The sequence below is a fragment of the Phaethon lepturus genome, unplaced genomic scaffold, assembly GCF_000687285.1.
Source record: "Phaethon lepturus isolate BGI_N335 unplaced genomic scaffold, ASM68728v1 scaffold13052, whole genome shotgun sequence".
NCBI lineage: Eukaryota > Metazoa > Chordata > Aves > Phaethontiformes > Phaethontidae > Phaethon > Phaethon lepturus.
The window spans coordinates 10288-31686 of NW_010521297.1; the positions used below are offsets into that span (position 1 = coordinate 10288).

Below are 21399 nucleotides of genomic sequence, written 5' to 3' on the forward strand. Positions count from 1 at the left end.
TAAAATCCACTAAATAGGTAAGCTTTAACTAAAGCAGAAGTTTGAACTGCTAGAGTGACAGAGCACGCTCTGAACCGCGTGAGAGAAATGCTACATCATCCAACGTTTGCCTGTGTAGCTGGAGATAGGCAAATAGGAGCTACAGAGGGTATCGGAAGTAGGGGTCACTAACAGCATGAATTAAAACGAAATCCAATCAAAACAGTAAAAATAAGCAAAGGAAGCAATTATGAACCATCCTAACAATGAATTATGAAACTACCAGAACAAAATGTTTCAGTAAACTACTGGAAAAGGAGGCAAAAGCCACCCTGCCATAAAGGAAACGAGTCAGTGCAGATTTTGGATGGGCTGCAGAATGTCTCTGCCTGTGCAGCAGATCTCATATACGAGATCTGCCTCTGCCTCAGATCCATACCAAGGGACTAGCACCAGTGCAAGTTCCATACCTGTACCCAAGAGCTATTAAAGTAGTTGCCTAGCTGGGCTAAAGCATCCTTTTTTTTTTTTTTCTTTTAAACTAAAACCCAGGATATTTAGTATTTTTTATATTCCTTCATGTCTATAACAAGTTGGATTCTACCTACCATTTTCCTTAGTTGTACAATGCAAACCTCAAACTTTAGAATCTATTAAGCAGAACACTATCATCTCTGATTTTTTTTAGGTAAATAACTCACTGTTATTTCTTGCTGAAAATTCTGAGCAAACAGCCTCTGAAATAAGTTCTTCTGTACACAGCCTTTACTCTGACATAAAACATAGTTGCAAAGGGGTTACTGACCTATCTGCCCTAATTTGGACCAGACATGGTGAACTATTTAAGTACTTGTGTATTCATGTCCCTTGTCTGTGAGATGTGTTAGTCATATTGCCTTTGACCTATTTTCACGAACAGTGATTCCTCTGCTACTGAGCATCACGACTCTGCCAGCCCCGTGACTACAAGCTATGAATTGACAAAAATAGTGCCGAGCCTTAGGGCTCTTTATTTGCAAGTTCTGGTTTCCATATTGAGGGAAGAGGGAGAGATAATACACCACAGTTTGCCCAGATGGGTAACAATACAGGTTCATGAATGATTAAAATCCACATGCTGTAAAACTCACCTTCGCTATCTCTCTGCTGATGCATTAAATTAAAATCAATAATAGGAGAAATGAAGTGATACTGGTCTGACAAAAAGAATGACAAAAATAGAATTACATGATATGGCAGGTGATCTCACACAATACAGACATAGGAAGTAAAGAGCATAAATTTCCTTGAAAAAAACCCCCAAAAACCAGATTTAAACAAAAAATAAAAGAATCAGGATTCTTAAAACCTGTCTGAAAAGCAAGACTCCCTCTCAGAAAAACAGAATGTTATAGCCATTAATTTCCGTTCTTTTGACAGGTATCACCCCTTTTTACATTACACAGCATTTGCATCAGGAAATGGTGCTTTGCATTAGCTCTGCACTGTTTCCTAGAAAACTACAAATCTGATATTAAACTGCAAGTCACAAGGCTTTTCTGTAATTGCAGATGAGAACACATCGTGACACGATCGCTTACCTCCACAACTGGCCCCATCAGCTTGCACACTGGTTTGGACTGACGAAGGGGCTGGGTCCTTGGGTGCCGGCAGCTGAGGAGTTTCTTCCTGGGTTGGCAGAAACGCAGAGCACAGATCGGTTTCAAGGGCTTGTAGCTTCAACAAAGAATTCTGCAGACAAAAGCAGAACATTGGGCTAGATGGAGAACAACAGAATACGGCGACAGCTCTTCAACTCACTGAGCCCATTAGCAGCGCCTGCAAAGGGGTGTTCCACTAGCAGCTCCGAGAGGACGTGCAAGAGAACAAACGTGCACTATTCCACGAGTTTCCTGACTTCTGGTTATTTAAGTCCCAATTTACATGGATTATTCATGACACGTGGGAAAGATGACTTTGTCAGCAAAAGACAATTTATTCTAGGAAGCCAAACAGAGATGGTGTCCCTTTTCTTGGTCTTGAAGCAATACCGTAAGCAAGTATTTCATTCATTGGGCTGACATCACAATCTGATGACATTATGTCCCTCCCCATTTACCATTCATAAAAAAACAAATCTCCCTCTCCAGCCTATTGTGCAGTATGCAGCAGTGAACAAAAAGAGTTACTGAGAACACGCTCCCTCATGGGATTCTTGGAAGAGATATTTTTAATTGGCTTTTTTAGAGATACTTCTTTATGTATCTCTAAAAATAGAGATTTTTATGTCTACATCTTCTTTATGTCGACATAGCTTTTATGTAGGCTGCTGCTTCTACAGGGCAAGCAGATCATTTCCTATCTGCTGCAAAGGTAAAATTAACAGATCATTGTCACTTGCTGCAGACAAATCAATGAGGACAAGGCTAGTTATCTATAACATCACTTCCAGCCACTGTGCCACGCTTGGTCCATTTCTCATTTTAACCTTCAATGCTGCATGCAATATTCAGCTGTACAATCTGACACAAGCGTCTTGCTGTGATGTAAATGCTGTGAAAGCCCTAATCACCATCTGACTGGGCAAAATGAGTCACTACTGATATCCCACACATTCAGTTCCCCTCTCTCAAGGGAAATACAGCTTGCAACACAAAAAAAAAAAAAATCACACAAGGCTGTCTTAATAAGCACACAGCTGGCACACACAAAATGATATGTAAAATGTTAAGTCACTCAGATGGTACATATTTATGAAGTGCAATTTGGGGGGGGGGGGGGGGGGAGGATCTGACTTGCAACAGAAAAAAAAAATTCCTCAAGTTTATACCCTGAAAAGCTCCTTTCCCCACACTGTCAAAGACCTGAAACCAATCTATTGATTCATTTAATGAAATAATGAATTTATTTTGTGGAGTAATTTCCTTTGTGTAACAATATGTCACCTATACAGTAAGTAGTTTAGTATGTCTTTGTGTTATTAAAATTGTAATACGGCCCTTTTATAAACCCAAGGATGTCAGTATTTTTAGGTAAAATAAAAATAAAAAAAGGAAACTAATCTGGCTGAGAACAGCAGGGAAGATTTCAGCCTTTATCCTTTCATTCCTTTTATAGAATTCAGGCAGTGAAAAGGAAGCAGAAAGTAGCTCTTTCTAGGAGATACCTCAAAATAGGGAAGTTTCAAAAAAGCACAAGGTCACCGTAACTAGATCCTGTGACCCCTATGTGCTGTCATGCCAATCTGATGACATTATATCCCTTCCCGAAATCGATATCCCCTTCCACAAAACAGATTAGGTTACAGTCAAGCACTTAGACTTTGGCCTCAGCTTAGGTAAAAAAGGAAATCTAGGAACACCTTCCCTCTCCTGGTCCCAGAGCAAACAGGAGCTCTTGCTATTCCTGTCAGAAGCAGCCTGATAGGAGACACGTGAGCAAAGAAACGGCTTGCTTTATACATTTATTTTAGAATTAAGTTCCTCTCCCCTGTTGTCACGATACATTTTGACATTTCATCCTATAACACCAGGAAAGAACTGATTGCAAGATCAAGCACTGATTCACAATGAAATGCCTAAATGTAATAGTATCCTTTAAAAATATGGCATGATGTAGAGCTGGTTTCTACCATCTGAGGCTGAAGATACTTCTACTATTCCCAGGTACAGGTTGCATTAACAACCTACTCCAGCCCAGCTGCCTTTTGTAAGGGTAATTTAGTCATCTTGACCAGCAATGCCTCATCTTCACACCTCAGTTTCTCCAGGACTCTTGAATGATTGGCATCTTTTCCTTGTCACTTACTCACACTGTTTGGTCCAATATTTTACATATATTACTTCAAACTAATCTGGATCCTTTGACCTATCTGCTAGAAAGAGTATACCAGGTGTGCATATGTCCCCAACATGGGCTTTATCAGTGAAGACCAATATAACAAATTTACTCGGCCTCTCTTTACAGCCGAATCACCTTAGTGCCCATTTTACATCTCAGCCAGCCAGCAGTCCCAGCAATACCCTACCTGGCTTCCTGCTTTTGGTGTGTTTAGTAGACTTCTTACCATCAATTTGAGCATCTTTGATGAGTCACTTTCAAAGTGTTCTTTAATCCTCTACAGGGCTTTCTTGAACTAGAGGCAGAATGATGGAAACCATCTCGCCTTCAACATCTTTCAAGTAGCAGTGAATTTTCCTTGTCAAGGGAAGAGTGCTGACTTGAATCGTACCCACAGCACTGTTTTGGGAAGAGTTTTCATGACATGACAGGCCTCATTTTCCACTGCCTCTCACCCCAGCTAGACCCAAATGAAGTGACTGTGGAATTACCACAACAGACGGGCAGCATTCTACAGTCATTAATGTCATCAAGCAGAAGACAACTATACCAGTTACAGACCAGTAAGGGGACTGATCCCAGCCCAGACCTTATCACTGCTGATGGCGAGTAAGGAAAACATAGGCAAACATACCAGAAAAACATACCAACAAGGTGTGCACAGGCAAATAACCGACAAATAGACCTAAGCTTCACAGCTACTTCAAGCATTTGACAAAAATTTCCCATATCAAGAAAACACATTCACTTTACATCACTATTTCTTACGAGACATTAATATTTATGGCAAGTTCAGCACACAAGCATTCACACAGACTACATTGTTTAACATTGTATTTTGGCAATGCTTATGCTGTAATTCACCAGCTGGTTTATATTCAGTTGCTCTAAATTGTATTTTTCACCCATCTGTGGAAGGTGGGTGGATGGCAAATTTCCAGTCACTGCCAAATACTAAAAAAAAGTCATATAATAACAACAGAAATATCTTGTATGATTTCTTGAATGTGTCCTTGACAGGGATTTGATGTAGGAAGAGAAAGAGTAAGTAGCTTTGATCATTTTGATGTTACCAAGGGAGATGATGAATCTAGAGTATGCCATCAACCTCATCTTACTCCTAAAACACAGATGAGTACTATGGTACTGCCACAGCGCACTATACATGGAAAGCCACCACATATTCATGGGAACACGTGTAAGGAGACGTAGCTTTAAGCAAAGGCCAAGCACAAAGCTGCCCAGGGTCATCAACTCATGGGCAACAGGAGCATTCTAGGAAGTGGTAGGGGTGACCTTGTGGCCTGCCCTGCCACGTGTCCTGTCCTGCCCCTCTCAAAAGTCTGCTTGAAGTATCGGCAATGCCAGAGCAGCCAGGCTGGATCCTGCCAGCCTCAGACCTCCTGCTTTGTGGCAGAAGCAGTGCAGCACCCTGTTTCTGCAACTGCAGCCCAAGCAGAGCAAGAAGGTGCTCTGGGAGAGGACACATGGCCATATCTATCAGCAACTGGTCCTCTATCTTTGGACTTGCTGGGGGTAGGCCAACATGCTACCAGCTGCCAGCAAAAGGAAGGCAAGAAGAGAGAAAAATAAAGTCTTAGCCCTGTCTTCATCTTCTCAAACCACCCAAGTTCATATTTAAAATGGATCCCGAAGTTTCTTTGGAAAAATAACCATATTGTTGTCTCTGAAGAATAGTATTTTGCAAGTTTGAAAAAGAAGCTATTACAATTGTCTTGGACAAAGGTTTCTTATCTCTTCTCATGTCCTCTTAAAGGAACTGACAATTCAAAGAACTTGAGCTATACCAATTCCACTAAAAGGAAAAAAAAAATCCTGCATTATTCCAGATCAAAGATAATGAAAAAATAAAGACATTTACAGGAAGTCCGAGGAAAACAAAGAGAGAAAGTGTGGTATTTCTCTCCTATTTGTAACTTTTGCTAATGCTTTAAGAAAACATAGTCATTGAAGTATCATACTCTTGCCTGCTGGAGAAAACATAGTACAAAAGGATTGCCATTTGTAGAGGAAGCTCAGCCTGTAACAAAAAAACCATCTTTACAAACAAGCCTGTAGACTGTACCCCACTGACCACCTTCTTTCTTTCCAATGATTATTAAAAATCAAGAGTTGAGGCCTTAGGGCAAGGAATTATTGAGATGATAGATAACCTCTTAAATCTGGAGATAAATATCACACACCTACACTCACACTGCTAAATCCCTCTAGAGAACGGGACACTGAATGAACAAATACTCCCAATTTATCACCAAAATGCTGTGGCAATGAGTAGGAGTCTCCTGAAACAGCTTATAAACTTTTTCAGTAGGTGCCACCAGTAACTCCCTCTCCAGGTGGAGGTCCCTGCAGGACCAGCGCCATGTGACATACTGGCCAGCACATACAGAGGGCCGTAGCCTGATGGGAGGCAGTGTGCCAAATGGAGCCCCGCAGCCCTGCACCCTCCCTTATTGCACCAAGAGCTACAGCACTGCCAAACCTGTTCATCAGTCAGTGCTCACTGCATATCCACAGAGAGAGCAGATAGCTAGCAATGGCCAAAAGAGAGACACTGCTGTTAGAAGTAATTCCTTTACCTGAAAAAGCATTACTATTATCAGCATCCTTTGTTTCATCCTTGTGGACATCCTAAGGTCTGGTAAATTTAAGAACCGCGGGAAGAGGGAAAGGGAACAGGTCTGCCCTACTCATGGACCCTGCCTGGTCTCAGCTTGAAGGCTGAGAGGGAGAAGGGAGGGGAAGCAAAGCCCAGACTCGGTGCTTTCTGCATGAACTGAAACTACCCTGCTGTGCACATGGTGTTCTGAATACCAAGGATGCCTGCACCCCGCCCCTGGGCCTGCTCCTGCCCCTCCAGGACAGGAAGGCAGCTACTCTATCCAGTTTACTGATGGATTTACTGGATTTATGAAATCAGCTGGGGCAGTGAAGGAGAATAAGCCAAGCTTTCAGTATTTAATGGCCTTTGAAGTGATTCATATAGAAAAGAAACTAAGCAAATATCAACCTGTTCAATTTCTTCCATTTAAGGAAATTAATGCTTTTGTATGTCACATTAGTACAGTGACGTACAAAAGCATCTCCTTTGCTTTTTAATCCGAGAGTTCAGGTTAAAGTAAGATAGCCGTATTTTATGTGAACGTAAATAACACTCTGCAGTATCTGTTATGGCAATATTTGTGTCTTGAGGCATATGACATTTTCAATTCAGAACTTTCTTTATGGGGAGCAAACAAGCAACAATAAGATAGAACAAGATATGCCCAAGGTCTGTGTAATGCCATGGGTGAGCAGTGAGGAGAGACGCCACTTTCTCTAATCCAAGAAAGGAATTTATTTTATGACGACACATGTCCATTTGGGTTTGCAGGAGATTTGAGACACAATACAAACTAAGATTTTGCAAAAGAAAGCATCAGAATGTAACCCTTGCTCATTCCCCATAAATTGTTAGCAATTGATTTTAATGCCTGATCTAATTATCTGTTTTAATATCTTATACTGATTTTATTTATTATAGTATTTTATCTTAACCTTTAAGGAGTCCTTTGCAAGAATTTTAAATTGACGCTTTTAAGTAGAAGCTTTGGTGATTATTTGCAATGGAGCTTCTCAAAAGAAACAGTAACTTCATGATTCTTCACAGGGCCTTAACTGGCTAGACAGAGGCTGAGTATATTCCGTTATATTGGTCATGGAATGTGCCTTACAAGTTAGCACTTACATTTTCAACAGTGAGCTGCACAGCAATGACACAAATGCACAGGAAATAATTCATTGTAAGGAGAAGATTAAGTCTGAATTTCTTTAAAGGGACACATTGTGGCTTTCCCCTAATGAAAGTCAGGCATCTATTAATAGACACAGATGTTCTCTGGCTCATTATGGAAACAAAGCTGTTTTTTCCATGGTTTGAAAGGAATGGGCTTCCCTTCTCCCCAACTTCTGTCATTCTGTTGTCTTGGTTTACACTTAGAAATATTGTCGGCTCTTTGTTTAAGTCCAGTATTGTTCACTGCCCTTGCAGTACGTAAGCATACTCTATGTTAGCATGCAGGCACCCTCGTTTGTGGGAGATGCTTTACAAGGTTTCCCACTTTGAATAACTGCAAAGCTTGGTTTTGGCCTCCAGCATACTTCTGATTGTGAGAATCTAGACCAGGCTCACCCATTGTTTGACATGACCACACAAACAGCTCCTTTGTGCTCTACTCTCACACTATCCTCCTGCCATAATCCCTGTGAAAACAGCTCTTTTCAAGTGTCACAGGTGTTATTTGGCTTCCCTTGCTTCCTCTCTTCACTCCAACCCTTCCCTCCTCCCATCTTACACAAAGAGTAGCTTTTAGACTACATTGTAGTTTATTTATGCAGGATGTAGCAACCTTGAGAACTCTTTATTTTTAAACAAAACATAACTGATAGCTGAACACATCTGAGCTGTAACATGAGGAAAAAATCAAAAGTTCTTAAAAGATGGCATTTCACTCAGTCAATATTGAATGTTTAATTCTTTTCTGAGCACAAACAGAAAGCAGCATAAAGTTGGTTTAAAATCTTTTAAAAATCTCTTGCTTCCAGCTTTTAAACTATTATAGCAGTCTCGTATCACATTTTTAAGCTTTCTTCCAAAAACATGACTAGAATGATTCATTAAAAAGCTAACCTAAGATTCTCAAGTGATTACATTATTCCAAGACCTTAGAATTAAAAAAACCCGAACAGGTAATACAAAATCTGTGATATCATATTTCAACTTTTGGTTAAGCTTACCTCATTGAAGCTGTTAAATTGCTCAGTTGTTTCTTTTGGTGAAATGCATGAGTTCTGATCTATTCTACAAAACAAAACAAGAATTTTCACTCAACAGATTGCTTATCTGTGCTGCAAATATTTCAAACTTTTCATCACATCTGTACATAAATTACAAGTTATTGTATGAAGTGGTTTCATTAAAAAAATAACATTTCTATGAAAGTTACATCTGTATTTTATACCTCATTCAAAACAACAGTGACTTTACTGGAATCCTAAATAATATATTTAAACTGTGAACGAGGTCCTGGAAATTATGACATTAAAATCCAGGCTCACTCTGTCACAAAAAAAGTCCTACAGAAGCATGATTAGTTCTCAGTATCTTGGTAAGCTAATAGGGTTAAAGCCAGGAAAAAGCTCAAACATATGTTTAAATCTAAGCACAATTTGTCCCACATGCTTTAAGTCAGGAACAACAGTTTTCCTCTATCAAAGCTATAAAGAATAAATCTTTCCATATTTAAACTTGATGCTATTTCAGGCTCTCAATCTTCAACTTTCTGCTTGAGTTCTGTTTTGCAAATTTCACAAAGACCCAAGGGACTCTCATGAGGAGCTGGAAATCCTTAGAGTAAGAGAGATGTCTACATTTTCTAATGAGTGTCACTCTGCAGCCATTAGAGACGGCCATACCTTTGATTTTCCCTCAGTGTATTACTGCTTCTCCACATGGAAATATTATTAATATTTAATTAATTATTAATATAATTAATATTGCCTGGACTGGCAAGGGGAAAATCTCTTCCCTCTGACTATAGCTAATGAGACAACTGTGCCCCATCCAGGCAGATGTGGCCATGGCCTTGGGCTCCACACACCTACCAGCTTACAAATTCACTCTGCCAAGGAACGAAACTGAAGCCTAACAAAAACCTCCCATAGATTAGATGAGCATGTTGAATAGCCTCATACCACAGCTCTGTCCTTCTCCAAAGCAAACAGAGGCTTTCCACACTCAGCTTCAAAGCCTGACACGGGTGTATCACAAGTTGACTTGCAACTCGGCTGAAGCAAGAAAACTATTGCTCTCTCAGAGAATGAGATTTCTCATTGCTTAAAAGGTGGAAACGTTTGTGGGCCCCTGCGAGACTCACTCACAGACATGATCAAAACTAACACAGATTTCTGTGTGTTAGTTCCGATTCCTATGAAAATAATTTGTATTTTCAACCTATTGCGCTCAAGAGTCATCCGAGCAAAACCAAATAGTTTTTAAAGTCTCTGGAGACCTCAAAAACAGTAGAGACAGATGAAGAGGCCTTTGCTGTAGTTCTTCATAGATTTACGAGGCATTTAAAGACTCAAGTGATGGATATGCCACTTTCCTTATCAAAATAGACATATTAGACAGCTACACGAGGGTGAACAACTGCTTGCCTCCAAACAGGATCCAAGGCGTGCAATTCACATAGGAACAAAAATGAGTCATTTTTTTGGTGGTACATCTAGCACCAGAATGGGAGGTCTCGCAGGCCAGCCAGCCCGCACGTCCCTCAAGATACACAGGTACATATTCAGAAGGGAGTGATTTCTGGAGGTACTTGAGCAGCAAGGTGCCTTGGCTAGCTGTTATACAAGCACCTATACACATCTCTAGGTAGCTCTCCACATATATATTCTTTCTGCTATCTCACCTGAAAATGAATAGTAAATGTCTCCATAATGTGAAGAGAACAGAAGGAAAATGGAATTACAGAAGGAAGAAGGTTAATGCCTAACAACCAGTCTCTAGCTTTTAGGCAGCAAAGATGACAGTATAAGGCAGCAGAAGAGAGTTAAAGAAAACTGAGAAAAAGCACAGGGAAAGCAAAAGGACTAATTTAATAGGAAAGAGTGAAATGTTTATGGTTTGGATTAATAATATGTAAAGGACCTGCAAGGCCACAAACAGCTGAAGAATTAATTCACTCATGAAGAAAAAAGTATTTAGAGTGATTTATTGCCTTGAACTAGAGCTAGACATACAGGAAAGGAAGAAAAGGACACATGTCAGATTTGTACACGTCTAGTATTCATTTGGATGACTCCCTTTCAGGGTGCGTAACACAGCAAATGTGAACTCTCCTTAAAAAAAAACCCAAAACATCAAAAAACTAAATGCTTACAGGTGCCATATGAAGGTCTACGTAATTCACAGCTGTATCACTCATAAGTCTTGCACTCTGGAGAGTAAAAAGTTTACAGCACCTCTGAAGTACCACCTCTCTCTCATTCAGGATTATGTCCTTGCCTGCTGCTTTAGGGATGCAGAAATCTTGCATTTTATTGTTTCTTTTTCACTAAAAATACTGGAGTAAAATGCTCTTAGTTTTGCCTTCTTTGGATTCTGAAGATACTGAAATCATTAAGGTGAGTTAACCATTTTCGTGTGAAGACCATTTACATTAAGAGTCATATATGTATGCTGAGCTGATCATACTCTATATATAGAGTTTTGGGGTATGCTTTTTTGTTTTCACCAAGATTAACTGCTCAGCTAGGCAAATGCAGGTTATCTGATTGTCGCCAGGCAACAAAGGGCTTACCATTTAATATCTATGGGTTGGATCCTACTCTCATTAGAAGTCAATTATGAAATATCCATTAACTTCAAAAGCAGCAGGAACAAGCCCTAATTTTCCATCTGTGCTGAGTACATTAAAATTATTTTAAGCCTTAGCTGAAATTTTGAATAATTGCAGGCAACCCTTATTTTGTATAATTTACATTATATAAAATAACGAAAATGCAATTCTCTCTGTGGCTATTACTCAAATCTATGTTATATCATTCTACGTAAAACATGAAAGGCCTGATCTCTGACCCTCCCTATAGGTTGGCAACTCTAGGCAGAATTATCCTGTTCTGCATAGCACAGATGACAAAGATGTAACCCAGTAACATGTACATTTGAAGCTTGTGGACATAACAAAAAAAACCAAACCCTCTAAATACTATTTATCGTAACAGAGCTTCTACCAGACTTCAAGGGGAAGATCAATTTGCATGAGCAGTGAGCTGTTTAAAAAACCGACCAGAACATGTGAATTATTGAATTATGCATGATAACACTTCTAAATTCACATAAAATTCAAACCAACCCACATAATTTTAAAAACTAGGAAAATGTCTTAAGATAACCTAAGAAAATTCACTTGTTACTTCCCAGACTAAACCCAAAAAGGAGTATTACACCCTGTAATTTGCAAGTCTCAATCCAGTCCAACCCCAGATTACACTAACTAGATCCTCAGGAGACTTACGTGTTTATGCACCACAATGCCACACATGCTCAGTGTCTTGGGCAAATTAATGTATTAGTGATGCCAGGATAAATCCTGGCAAGCAAACCACGTGCTACTGTGGGATGAAACCACTTTTCCAGATTTGCTTTCAGTCCATCCTGGCCCAATACTCCTTTCCCTGCCTCCAGTCTAGCAATCAGTTTTACCCTTCCCACTGTGTCGGTGACCCACCAGGTTAACAGCTCAGAAAGGGTAGTCTCAGCACCGCAACAGAGGACTAGTTCAGCTTATCCAGAGGTTACATCACGCAAGATCACAGAAAGGTGGACCCCGCAGCCGGCACACCTCAGTGCCAGGAAAACAAAAAGGTCCTCTCTGAGACCTCCACAAATGGCAAAAAGCATTATGAAATTCAAACACAGACGCCTCCTTAATACAGGGCTGCATATGAATGTTTCAAAAGCATGCCTGGGAAGGGCAAAGCAATACAGAACTGCAACAGGCTTTTGGACGAACATAAAGTGCGCACTTGCAGTGAAAGAAACAACACTGTTAAGGGCCCGAGGCTGCTGGGATACATCCTAGGCTACTCCTTGGGCAGTCCCTGAATGCTGGAATAAGCAGCCACCCAGAGAGGCAGTGCCTGTCTCATCAATCACAGCAGTTAGGCTGGCTGTGGACGACCACACTTGTTTTTCTTATCATTAGCACCTCTTGTACTCACCAGGCACCGTCCTTACTTGGGCTATAGTAAGATGAGGGGGTTTTTGCCTTTCTGTCCTCTCCCCACCCTGCCTTTTTTGACTTTTTTCTTTCCTTTTTTTTTTTTTTTTTTTTTCTTTTTCTTTAAGTGTATTGCAATCCAAGAGCTTTGGGTTGTATCTTGTATCCAATGATATAAGAAGTATCATTGGAACCATAAACACCAATATTTTAATATCAAGATTCCTAAGAAATTGTTCTTAGGAACTGGTCTGTCACTTCCCAGCAAAGCAATGTTTCATCAGCAAATTCTGATTTGCTGACAGAGAGCTATTTGCAGACACATACCGCTCATGATGAATTTGAGCCAGGTCTGAGGCAGGACTTGGAGGGAATCTAGCCAAGTTTTCTCCCTGCTCACCTGGCCGCCTGTGCAGGAACGCAGCCTCACAAGTTCTGCCTCACGCGCACAGGTCTGCCATATGGCACAGGGACATCAGCACTTCTGCATCTTCCCTCCCTCACACACCCCTGAGTCGTAGCTGTTCAGATGAAAGTGTGGAAACTATAAGAGTCTCCCCTGAACTGCACTCTCAAAAACTACTTGCCTTGAAAACTTAAAAATACTGAAAGCCTCACTAGAGCTTGGTCTCCCTCTGAGGAGCACAGAAACCCTGGGAGAATTTGGCTGAGGCCAAGATCCAGGGCAGCCCAGGGCTCCTGGCATTTCCAATTTTCCTGGACAGCAGTCACAGATCCGGCAGCAGCTGCCACCTTAAAGCCTCTGCAGAAAGTAGGGACCAACCCAGTGACCATCTGAGTCCTCCTAAATAAAACCACTCCACTCAATATTTCATTTGGGGAATGGGGAAGAGAGGTAACTTTCAGGAATTTTTCTTTGGCAGAAAACTTCACCCCAAAGTGTAGTTCCCACACTGACTTGGAATGCAACTTTCTCTGAAACACTGACATTCCCACTGCCCAAGAGTCCTACATTTCACCCCCTCTCTGTGTAACAGGCATCTGAAGAAAACACCATCCACTATTCAGGTAACTGCGTACACAGTTCTGCAATCCACATTGGTTTTGCTGACTGCCTTTGAGAAGGCAATTGGGAAGAGCAGCTTTTTGTAATCATATGTATTGTTCCATACTGGCTTTCCTATTCTCTGTTAAAAAAAAGGCAATTCTCTTTATTGTAACATTTGTTCCTGGGGCCTGAATATAACTTTTATCTCCCAAAGGTGCAGATTACATTACACTCTTACCCAAACCCAACTACAGACAATGACTAGACCAGTATTCAATGTAACCACTAGCAACAGTATTAGAAATTCTTGTTCTTGTAATAAAATGTAAAGGTTTCCTTCCATGCAGATGGCATTTTATATTCTAAATTGATGCTGATGTTCATAAATCATGCATGATAAACACCTCTTGAAATTAAAATCCTTGATTCACAGGTCAGGTATATCTTAGCCAAGGACAAGACTGTATTCCCTCATTCTTCTGACTGTAAACCTCTTCACCAAGTCTATTCTTCCATTTCCCTCAAATCCCACTAAAACTTTTCCTTCACTGTTTCAGCAGTTATCATAAAATGAAAGTACCCCCCCAAACCCCAATCAACACATATACTTATGAGTCATATTGCTGTAGATTTTTTTCTCTTGTATTGCCTGTTCTGTTTTTCTCTGCCACGCATCTGTTTATGAACATCCCTTGTTAGGTTACCCTGAATTCAGATTGCTCTGCTTAACAGGGACTGTACTGGAAAGATTTTCATATCTCAGTGGTTTTTAATCTATATCTAGACAAATTAAAACTATCCTGTTTTTAGATGCCCCATACTCACTGGAACAGATTTTTTAAAGAACTCTGTACCGTTCAGAGGCATCTAGACCTTTAAATTCCATGAGACTAATGACAGAACTATAGCATTCTGCAGAAACTAAATTAAAGCATAAGTAACAACTAGAAATAATCAACCTTGCTGCTTAGTGCAAGACAGAAATAAATTCATCTTCTCCTATCATCCCCACACACATCTGATAGACAAAGGAGCCTGCCCAGTGGCACACTGCAGCAGTGTGGCCATCTCCTCTTCTCCAAAAGACCAGAAAGCTTTTGGTCTACGAGTTAGGGACCCTAGGCAGATATAGCGTTCCAAAGTATTGCTCATTTTGCCAGTAATCTAGCAAAAACAGGGTGGAAGATAGTGAAACCTCATGACAAGACAGACATTGAGGTGCTGGAGCGTGTCCAGAGAAGGGCAATGAAGCTGGTGAGGGGTCTGGAGCACAAGTCTTACGAGGAGCGGCTGAGGGAACTGGGGTTGTTCAGTCTGGAGAAGAGAAGGCTGAGGAGGGAGACCGTATCGCTCTCTACAACTACTTGAAAGGTGTTTGTAGCAGGGTGCGTGTTAGACTCTTCTCCCAAGTAACAAGTGACAGGACGAGAGGAAACGGCCTCAAGTTGTACCAGGAGAGGTTTAGATTGGATATTAGGAAAAATTTCTTCACCAAAAGGGTTGTCAAGCATTGGAACAGAATGCCCAGAGAAGGGGTTGAGTCACCATCCCTGGAGGTTTTTAAAAGACATGTAGATGTCGTGCTTAGGGACATGGTTTAATGGTGGCCTTGGCAGTACTAGGTTAACAGTTGGGACTCGATGATCTTAAAAATCTTTTCCAACCTAAACGATCTATGATTCTAAACTCAAGTTTTGTGGTGCTAGCAGATGTGTTCTGTCAAAATCTAGCTCTGATTGCTGCCCGCTACCAAGACTGAATACATAACCTTTGCCATGTCCCAGAGCAGAGAAGGCAGAAAACAATTCAAAGCGTCACTGGCAGCTATGTTTCACAGTCTGCTGCATGAGCCAGCAACCCGCACGAGCCAAGACATGGGCATGCAACTGCTCTGGCCCTATCAAAGCTGACAGACTGCAGAGGGATGGGGCAAGCTGCTGGTGACCCTTTAAGAGAAGTCACCAGACACAGTGACCCTCAAACTGAAAGTAGTAACTTCAGCATATGTAATTCAAAGTCCCCTGCCCAGCTAGGTGGTGGGAATGTTTTTTCCAAGGACAGTTAAGTCAGTTGAAGTAAATAAAGTGTGTGTGAGAACCATGCATTAATGCTTGTTTACTTCATCTTTGAAGTTCCTTACTTGAGAGTAAAGTCGCCTCCATCTTGTAATATAATGAAACTAAGAAATGGCGAGAGTTGAGTTTGATCACTATGCTTTCACAGCTCTTAGCATGGTAAATCCAGGTACCATTATTTAACAGATTTAGCACTTGTGGATAGCAGGTTTCCTAAGTAGCTACCCTGGTGTTAAACAGGAATAAATAGCAGAGTGAACAATGGTTTAATACCAGGCAAACTAAAACCGACAAACTCTTGAAGTGGACAGTGGAACTTTGTTGTAGTTGCTGTTTTATTCATGCACACTCTACTCAGGTTCTTATCTTTAAAAAAGTCCATGTTTCTTTTGTCATGTTCATCAATCAAAATTAACCAATGTTATTTCACTATCTACCCATACACAGACGTCCTACCAGCACAGCCACTAGGTAGGTCTAGCTCTCCTATACCAACCTCACTTTCTTCATAAGAAATCCACATGATTTTTTCCTAGCATAAAGAACGCCAGAAAAAGAGAAGGCAAGCTTCCTAGGCTGGGGCTAATTAGAAACACTTTCTGAGGTGCAGGACTTTGCAGTGTCTCAGTTGCAGACACAAACACTGGAAGGTGAAAGCAGTTTGTGAACGCTAATTAAATGCTTGGTCATTCTGCTAAAGCTTCCTTTGAGAGCACAACTTAGTATCATTTACAATGCTGCCTATTAAAAGCTGTGGTGAAGGCAACCAGTTCATTTCACATAAAGCACCAAATTGCCACTGGATGGCAACTGTCACTACTAACCTAGTCCTGACTTGAAACAGAACGTGGAGGCAATGAGCTCTGTATTGTCCACTAGCTGTGTCCTGACCCACTGAGCGTTCCTGGGATGTACAGTTGCTGCTCTGGTCCCTCCAAAATGAGCCAGAGCTTCTGCCAAACAGCACCAAGGCTGTTATGCACATTGAAGCAGAGAACAAAGAGCAGAGATGTGGTTCACCTGCCTGAAACTCTATGTGCACAGGAAAGCAGGCTAAATCAACACCTGAGCATGGGAAATTGGTAAAGTAGTGCCCCAAAAACTGATGGCTCTGAAGAGCATGATCTTATTGACACAATCCAAGCCTGTCAGTAAGAGCTAAAACTTAGCCTTAGGACACACCCTTACTGATAGATTGGGTCAGTTGGGCAAGTTGAAAACCCATTTCTAGCCTTTTGCACAGCCATGAAGGATCAGAGGAGGAACTGTGAATTCCAATAGTTACCAGAGCTGAGTTACTTCATGATCAGCTGAGTTAACCTAACATCAAGGCTCAGCTAATGCCTGACCTGAACACCCTGTACCCTTCCCAGCATTGGAACAACCACAGCACCCAGGGTCTAAACTGTAGGTAAATGCATATGCATGCTAAAATCAGGTGTGTGGCTTCCCATTCCCGTTTCTCAGTAAGAACACAGCTCTGAGAAAGAATGCAGCAAATCAGCACTGGGGGAAAAAGAAAATAAGTGTCAAGATATTTCTGAAACTTGGCACAGAGGAATTGAAGTTTCTAAACTGAGGATGTTCTTCCTGCTTGAAAAGTAAGGGGTTTAAATAATGATGAAATTTGCATTATCTTCATCCCTTTCACTTTCTCCAAACAGTTCTAGGCATATAAATACAGAATACAACTGCCAATGGGAGCCAGGAATCTGAATATTTTATACAAAAGGCAGCAAATGAATTAACCTTTCCTAGAGTAAATCGGAAGTGAAATGCACTTGTCTTATCCCAAGGCTTACCTTGGTTGAAATTTCACAACTGCTTCCTGGCATCTGAAGGCCACGTTCTGTGCATAGTCATTAGCTGAGGATCCACCCTTCCCCTGCCAAACCGCAAGGCCCCCCAATGCACTTTCCAGCTCCTGCACAAAGGTGGGGGAAAAAAAAAAAAAAATTGAATGCCCTGTCAGTACCAATCAGGTTTAGCTGAATATTTTGCTTTAAGAAAAAACGAGCTCCATGAGACCAGATGCTGATTGCAATTCTTTGTTATTTTTTGGTAATAATGCTGAAACAACTGGAAAACACAGACTAGAAAAGGTTCTAAATAAAGTAGTATCTCTTTTCACTGTAAAACATTTTTGAAACCAAAGCAGACTGTAATGCATTTTCTCTTTATTAGTTATGTAACAGATGTCGGCTTCTGAGCTAAGAGGTGTTATACACAGAGTTCAGTATTTTTTTGCTTATGTATACATTCACATTTCATTTGAAATTATTTACTCATGTGTCAGTGATATTTTGTTACTAGGGCATCAGAAAAATTTTGGCAGACAGAAGCAAATGCAGTTCACTTAAGATTTGTATGGTTTGACCAGTTTCCTTTTTCCTTTTGCTCCTTCCCTTCCCTAGCATTAGCATAGCTTTATGAATAGAGTACTACTGCAGGAGGAGTGAAAGGCAATAAGGAAAAAAGTCACATCAGCCAACCTGCCACACAGAAAATAAAAAAGCCAATTTAGTCCAACAAATTGAGGAAGGGAATAGGAATTCAAAAGCTATGCATTTTACTCCAAGTTTTCGAAAACCAGTTGTAGGGCTGTGACAAGAGTGTTCAGCACATCTTCATCTCCTTACCTATAAAATGGGTTGTAATATTTCTATTCACTATTTAAGTTAATCAGTCAAAGAAAGTCAGTCCAGTTAAGGTGCAAAACCTGCATTAAAGCAGTAAACTTGCTTCAGCAGAAGTCTCTTCTGCAACAAATGCTCCTCTCCAGTATCAGCAGAGAGAACATGGCAATTCAAGATGCTTTCTGCTAGATGAAAGGGAAAGCTGAGGACTAGAATATATGCTGGTAGTAAGCACTCACTTGCAGGCTTCATGTTTGAGGATTCGGGTGGGTTTTGGTTGTGTTGTGGTTTTTTTTTTTTCTTTTTTTCTTTGTTATTGTTCATAAGTTATGTCATTAGGATGTCAAAGAGTAACCCTAGGGAAACACCCTTGATGGAACCTCTATTTCTTAAGACCAATGAAATCCATTCCTGATGTGTCAAAGGCATCCAACAGTATAGTGCTGTCTTTATTGCATTTTTTTCTTCTTCACTACAGAGAGTGAACCTTCTACAAACAGGCTGCATCTGGTAAGCAGTCTGTGAAGATGGAAATCTCCAGACATTGCTGAGAAGACTCAGGCCTGCATGATCACTACTATGATATCTGCTTTGTACACAGAATAATACATGGGTTTGGAAGCGGCCAAAAATTATCATCGATACACATGTTAAGATAGATCAGGTTGTGTTTCACAAGCTAGATTTTTAAAAAAAAAACTATTTTCCTTAAAAAAATCACAGCATATCATAACCCATCTCTGTCAGAGCATATGAATTACACTACAGGCATACAAACCTTTGCTGTGTTTATGCAGCAGCTTAATCTGCTCTTGAACTCCAGAAAGTGCCTTGCACCCTTCATATGCTTTAACCAACACATAAACACTTCCGTCTCTTCAAATGCAAGTGCCATGCAAATACTGTACCAGCATTTGGGATCACAGCCGTGGCATACTTCATGGTGCTGTGTCAATATAGGAAATAGCTAGGACTGAATCCTGAGCAGAAGTGTCTCCTAACCCTCCTGAAAATGCCAGTCCATACAAGAAAATAAGCAGGTACATTTAATGGACAGTGAATTGAACCGATTTAATCCACAATGGAAGGTATGGTTTAAACATAAACAGAGTATACCTAAAAAACTGAACTGGAACTTGCTGGCTGCATGACACATTCATGTGTTCATGCAGCTGATGTGTTAACACCGGCTCTGTTTTTTTTTTTTATTCCAGTGCATTTAAAACCACAATTTTAATGTCAAATTACTGCAAGTTCTTTGAAATCCATACAATTTTCCCACTTAATTTATACTCAAAATACAAAATTTCACACTGCAGTTTTCAGCATTCCCATCTCTAGGCATTGACTGTCAAGCCACCATTTCATTTTTATAGTCATTTACCTCGATAATATGACTTTAAAACTGAACTTTTACTGTCTCTACCTATTAGCTAGCATGTTAGTGTCAGTTTTATATGTCTCAGTATCAATAAGGAATTTGAGGATGACTCACTTAATAATCTATATTCACGACTGTGCATCAAAAGTGAGTGACAGGAGAAAGGATTAGGCAAGGAAAGCAAACTTCCCATTCCTCACCATCTGTTCTCACACTGACTCCCCAGAGTATGTTCTGAGCATATGTTTCCTCACCTCTTGAAGTCAAATAAATCCTAATTAATTTGCTTTTCTATAAATTAACATTGCAGATTTGCTAAAGAGGCTCATGAAACCATAGGATAGATGAAACCAAGTAGCTGGAGTACAGCAGTGTAATCATATTCCAGCAGCTGCCCTCTCTTCCCATACTTTGGAAAGGTTACAGCTGACCCCATACTCAGCTCCTGCCTCCAAAGAAAAAACTGCATGCAATATCCAAAGTACAGCTTTACTCTAGTGACATTTTATCAAGTGGTCAAGTGAAGTCACTTGGTACTGCACTTTTATTAGACTTGGTCCTGTTAATCATCACTGTAAATTTAATAACCTTTTCTTCATCAAGACCTACGGTACATGACCACAGTACTACACTTGTTTTAAAAAAAAAAAAACAAACCAGAGGCACAAGAATCACACTTCAGCAGACTCAGAACCTTGTGAAGCTCAAAATCCCCAAGTTGGCCAGCGCTGCTCTACTTGAACACAGAGGTCTGTTCCCTCTCAGTGACCTTTCTACAATGGAAATCCCCTGGATTCTCACTAGCAGAAAGGCACACAAAATTGGTTCCCATCCAAACAGACTTTAATCCTTCCAACACATGCAGCAAACTTATTTATCTCCCTATTCTGATTTTAAAGGGAACAATTTTCTAAAAAAGCAACTCATGGGCTTAGAAAACAGAGGAATGAGTAGCAAACATTTCCTTGGCTTGTCAGAGCAACACCTTTAAAAGAGATACTGTCACTGCAATACCGCTACTGTTTATTTCTGATGCTACAGAGAAGTCAGGCTGGGAAAGTGAGACGACTGTTGAAAAAGCACTCTACCATTAAACTCAGGAAAACAAGTTTAATCACCATGCACAGTGCATCATGCTTTTCTTTCATAAATGCATGTACTCAGATATTGCTGTTTGTCAGCTCAAAATCACCTGCTTGTAAGTACATCATTTATCTCATTGAGTGGCTTGGTGGCAAGGGTTTTCACAAAAGGAAGGTAAATGCAGTTGCATCAGTCTGGCCCACTTTTCCAGATAATAACAATCTGCCATGTACATATAAACAAAGCTACCAGAAACAACACAGCAGGACTTTGCTTTCAGCTTCAAAATGTAAAGAAGCAGTTGCTAACCAGTTCACGACTAGGGCTGCTAACACAGCTGCAACAGGGTTCAGGAGGTCATAACGCATCAAGGATGCCAATGAGAACACCCATACAGAAACAAACCCCTCACTGAGCTCTTCTGCAAGCAGAGCCTTGTTTTTCATAGGCACTTTCAACAAAGCCAGGAGCCAGATCCTTGCTTCAAGAACAAAAGCCCTTGAGGGAGCTGAAGATGCAGCAAGGCAAGCACTCAGGGTCAAGGAGCATGCACATCATTACTAATGAGAATGGAGGCTGTGTGGAATGAAGGGCTTGGTAGATGCTTTCTCCAAAACAGCTTCCTTGT

General features: G+C 40.6%; 1 protein-coding gene across 1 annotated transcript in view; it reads right to left on the reverse strand.

Moving 5' to 3' along the window:
• Positions 1–21399, reverse strand: part of LOC104616452 (protein FAM13C-like) — a gene marked incomplete at its 3' end in the record, with an annotated part of 39402 nt that overhangs the window by 9319 nt on the left and 8684 nt on the right. The window contains exons 4-6 of the mRNA XM_010281471.1: positions 17474–17595; positions 8596–8659; positions 1560–1710 (exon numbers count right to left, since the gene is read on the reverse strand). Coding sequence (XP_010279773.1) covers positions 1560–1710; positions 8596–8659; positions 17474–17595 — 337 coding nt within the window. The remainder of the gene's footprint in view (positions 1–1559; positions 1711–8595; positions 8660–17473; positions 17596–21399) is intronic.